The 4,838-nt window shown below is 28.9% G+C and overlaps 1 protein-coding gene across 1 annotated transcript in view; it reads right to left on the bottom strand.

Annotated features, from left to right (window-relative positions):
- Arpc1 (Actin-related protein 2/3 complex, subunit 1A) overlaps nucleotides 1-3,861 on the bottom strand; it is a gene marked incomplete at its 5' end in the record, with an annotated part of 12,200 nt that extends 8,339 nt beyond the window's left edge. Inside the window, 3 exon segments of the mRNA XM_014437181.3 lie at nucleotides 483-591; nucleotides 2,215-2,366; nucleotides 3,081-3,861. Coding sequence (XP_014292667.1) covers nucleotides 483-591; nucleotides 2,215-2,366; nucleotides 3,081-3,147 — 328 coding nt within the window.
- Between the last annotated feature and the right edge of the window lie 977 nt (nucleotides 3,862-4,838).

Below are 4,838 nucleotides of genomic sequence, written 5' to 3' on the forward strand. Positions count from 1 at the left end.
GCCATTATATATATATAAAAACCAAAAAGGTTCATTTATAATATAAATAGGAAACAAAATATGTTTAGCAAATAAATTTGTGGTATAAGAGGTTTTAATAAAATATTGTTTGAATATCTCAGGTATTTATCAATTATGCCAATTGAATTGGCTCATAAGAGAGAACTAAATATCGTTACCAGTCCTTTGTTTCCATTTGATCACCTAACCATTTCAATCAAATCCAACCACATCATCTATTTTCTCATTTGACATCAGTTTTATCAAATGAAACCCAACATAATAGCCAAACCAGATAAAATAAACATAAACTTAGAAACCCCTTGTGGGTTAAGAAATGGGAAAGATGATGAGATAGAGGATACCCTCACAATCTGAAGTGCGGGTATAAGAGAAAAAGTGCCAAATATCCATCAACAGTATGAAGGAAAGATGATTCTAAATTATTTATCGATATGGTATGATATCCTTTACCAACTTACCTTCAGGAGACCATTTAACACAAGTAGCTGCTCGATTTAATCGTAAAAATACAATAGTTGGTTTCCATTTTCCATCTTCACAAGGTGACCAGACATAGGCATTACGATCCTAAAAAAAAAAAAAAATTAACCAATTGTAAAGTAATAGCATGAATAATTACAAATCTAGCTGATGATATATTTTTATTAAACTTAAGAATGTAATTCATATAGAACACCAATAATTCATGTTTTCTTTTATAAGAATAAGTTGTTAAAGAAATAAGTTGTAACACTGATACACATAAACTTAATTACCCTGGCCATTATATAGATAAAACCCTGGATCTTACACTAAGTGAGCCATTTTAGCAGAAGAAATGTCAACTGAAATATAAAACTATTCAGTGCACTATTACTTCTTCCTAAAGATTCTTACAATGGTCAAGGCTGTCCAGCTCTAAGTCAGTACAGTTAATAACCGTGGTAGTTGGTGGTAGCAAGTTCACAATACAAACATTATTAGATCAACTTTAGAAAACATGTATTAAACAACAAATTTTAGTCAAATCTACTTGATTATTAGGTTATATATATATATATATATATATAACCTTAATTTATTTTGTATTTTAGGAGATTGATAACATTAAAAAAGAATAATAATAATAAACAAATTTTAACTACCTGTATTGTCATTGAATCTAATTATGTTTGTACAGCTAAAGTTGGTCCAATCAGTTTCCCATGTTATTACCCAAAGCAAACAAGGAAAAAGTAAATAAATATCAAGGTGTTATACCATGATTTCTTTCATTTTTTTTTTTTGTCCTTTTGTTTTTCATATAAAGGTTAGATGTTAATGAGTCAAGACCCACTCAGTTCTTCGGTCAGCATGAGCATAAAAGAGGTATGTATTTACAAAATTTGAATCTAGAGAAACCACGGAAAACAACTAGTTCCAAACAAAAATAATGTTAAAATTAAATGTCAATATGATGTGGAAAAAAAAAGAAAGAAATAATAAGTGTATTATTATTTCTTTCTTAGTAATAGGCAAAAACTTATAAAATAAGTATTTGACTATTAGTTTGATAATCATTTAAATCCCAAAAATGTATCAACAAAATATGTATTACGGATCAATCAACATCAGGTTTGGAAAATATTAATAGGTAAAATACAGACATGGGGCTTAAGGATTAGCAGAAATAATAAATAATCTGATTTATAATAATTTGTTCCAAGTTGAACAGTTGATGATGCAAATATAAATAGGTAAATATCCACAAACATCTATCCCATCATAAATTAAAATAGTTGTGATTAAAACTAAGTGTTGAAAGTGAAAGTAATAACTAAAGTGGTGAAGGGGTATCTTTTTATATTCTTTAACAAGTTCCATAAGATAAGAGCCAATGGTGTAGGTTTTATTATCTTATCAATGCCACCTATCTTGTACTTAGGTAAACAAATTTACACATTTAAAATCAATTTTAAATAACATTAATTTCTTATTGTCAACGATTCCTACCATTTAAGAACAAAATGTGTTATACTTCTAAAAGTTATGATAATAAAGAACTCACAATAGATTCTTGTTTAATTTTTTTTTTTATTTTAGATGAATAAATAGCTTCGGAATATTTTTAGATCTAAAATGATAGTATTCCGGTCAAAATGTTCCTTAATGTCAGTCTAGCTATTTAAACTTATATATGTTGATACATTTGTAAATGACACTGATACTAACTGCTGCACAAGTTACAATCCTATTTGTTTTAGGGGCCCAGTCTATGCCTGTGACCCTTAGATCATGTTGATCAAGTACATCAGTAAGTTGCCATTCACCGCTACTTCTATTGTATACGTGAACTTCATGGTTATTAGGGCTCAGAGCGATTCCTAGAAAATAAATTTAAAAGATTAATAAAACAGAAAGTAAAACCAAATAACATGAAAATAGATAAAATTTGAACAACACCAATAAACATAAAAGATGGGTTCATAAACATATTTTAGAGAATTTCTAAATTTAATTTTTCCTTGAATAATAATTTTCAAATATAGGCAAATTGAAGAGTTCCAAGTGTAAAAATATTAGAGGCAAACACTTCAGGAAGTAAATCCCATATAATTTGAAAAATGTTAGGTATTGATCTATTGATGTGAACAGTTAGTATAATATTTTTTTTTAACTTCAGTAGCATCAAAATTAAAATCATAATTAAATAGAATACAGATAAATGAGTCAGTGTGAGTCATGGATACATGCATACAGAAGTAGGATGTTTTTGAGATTTATTTTTAAAAAACTCCTTAGCAATTTCTCAAATGAGATATATTAAATTGTAAAATATCAAATACTACATCAAAAGTGCCATGAAATTGCCTTGAATTGACCAAATGAAATAATTAATTCTGAAAAATCAAGTTGAACACCTTATCAGAATACAATCAAATTAACATTCTGGCAAATATGAGTTGTGAATTGGGATAATAATAAAATATGAATTGTATTGAAAATAATAACTCTTAATAAAGACTTTCTTATCTTAATCAGAATTCAAGACAGCACTAACTTGAACTGATATAAATAAAGGGTTATTAAGTACTTACGGGCTCTATCCTTGTTCCAAGAGTGACATGTTATAGGGTGAACACCAAAACTATATTTTTCACACATGTCAAAACTAATAATATATGTTACATAAAAAAAAAATTAAAATATTAATACAATTGGAAGCCCAAAACTAGGCTCCTTCTCAGGTACTTGTTACAAGTTTGGTATCGATTCTTCGATATTTATCCCTAGGAGGTAATTTACAACAAACAACTGTTGCATTTCAAACTTGCTCGAGAATGTTGATAATACTGTTTTTCTATTTCACTTCTTATTCATTTTTAAAGGACCCTCAATCTGGCAAAAATTTGCACAATAACGAAATCTTCAAAATATTTGTCAGCATAAGGAGAAATGTTGCTTAAAAAAGTGGTAATCAAACGTTTGTGGACGTTCAAACGTTTTCTGAAATGTTACAAATAATTTGCTGATCCTTCAAAATTTCATAGAAGAGAATGCAGTGTGAGAGGGCTATAAAAATTTTGCGCAAAATTCTTAAATCTGTCAAATGTTTTCGCCTTGTGCACTACAATGAGTGAACCGCCTATGAAGCAGAGAAGGAAAGGGGATAATAATTCCTGATGCAATGTATTCGTTTTTGTTAAATGTGACTACCAACTAATTTGAAATATAAAAACATATTTAAACTGTATTTTTTTTTAGATTTTATTTAACTATGTTCAGGGAATGTTGGGTAGGCCTATATGTACGTGATGAGGAAATGTTTAGGTAGACCTACAATTATGGTCTCAAGCTTAAGAGCGATGTAATAGTGTCATTCGAATGAAACAGATAGAGATAGAGATTGGATTTTCGTACTATTGCATATTCTGTTCTCCAATTTCAAATCTTGTTAAACCTTGACAGGAATTCGAATCGCGGAAAAATAATCAAAAAACACTAATTTAATATTACACAAAATTATACGTTTTGGGGTTTCTCCACAATTTCGTCTTCATATAATAGCACGTTTTACTCTTTTTGGGCTGAATTTTAATTTATGTTGCATAAGATTTAATACATGAACTCATTTTCTCATATTATACACAGATAGGTATGTATATGCCATCGTTTATTCATTTTCATATCATTTCAATTTTTTTCCTTATTTAATTTGTAGTTTAATATTGACAAATTGGAATTAAAACAGTGCATTGATTACCATATGTATAATCGAATTCAAACTAAAAAGACAATTGAACAATTAACAATTAAAAACAATTAAACACAATTGACGACTGTTCAGCCCTTGGTACAGCGACGTAGGTAGCTAAGCCTGAGTACGACGTGAGACGCCGGCCTTCCATCATGAAAAGTTTCAACAGCACTGATGAAATTTTTTGCTATTTTTTTTTAGTGTGAGTGGTCCACGATCATTATTCTGTGCAATATGTTGCCAATGCTTGCCAGTGTGAGGGCCCCTTTAACAATAAGAAATAAGTCAATCCTTCTTTCGAATTTGACCCATTCAGAAGTAATTACCGTTGGATTTCCACGTGAAATTGATAGCTATTATTTTCTTTCCTGACTTAATAGTACTAATTTTTATTACGATTCCTCAAACCTAAACATGTTTTAAGAATAAAAATTGTGTTGAAAATAATCACCATCTTGTAAAACCTCTGATTAATAATCAAGTATTGGATTAAAGAATTTTTTTTTTTTTTTTATTGATAAATTTATTTATTGATAGATATTACAATCTGCCACACAGTTGTGGGCAATAGGTAATAGTGATGAATGATCTCATACAT

This window comes from Halyomorpha halys, unplaced genomic scaffold (assembly GCF_000696795.3).
Source record: "Halyomorpha halys isolate HHAL.00 unplaced genomic scaffold, Hhal_1.1 Scaffold2328.1, whole genome shotgun sequence".
In the NCBI taxonomy this organism is placed as follows: domain Eukaryota; kingdom Metazoa; phylum Arthropoda; class Insecta; order Hemiptera; family Pentatomidae; genus Halyomorpha; species Halyomorpha halys.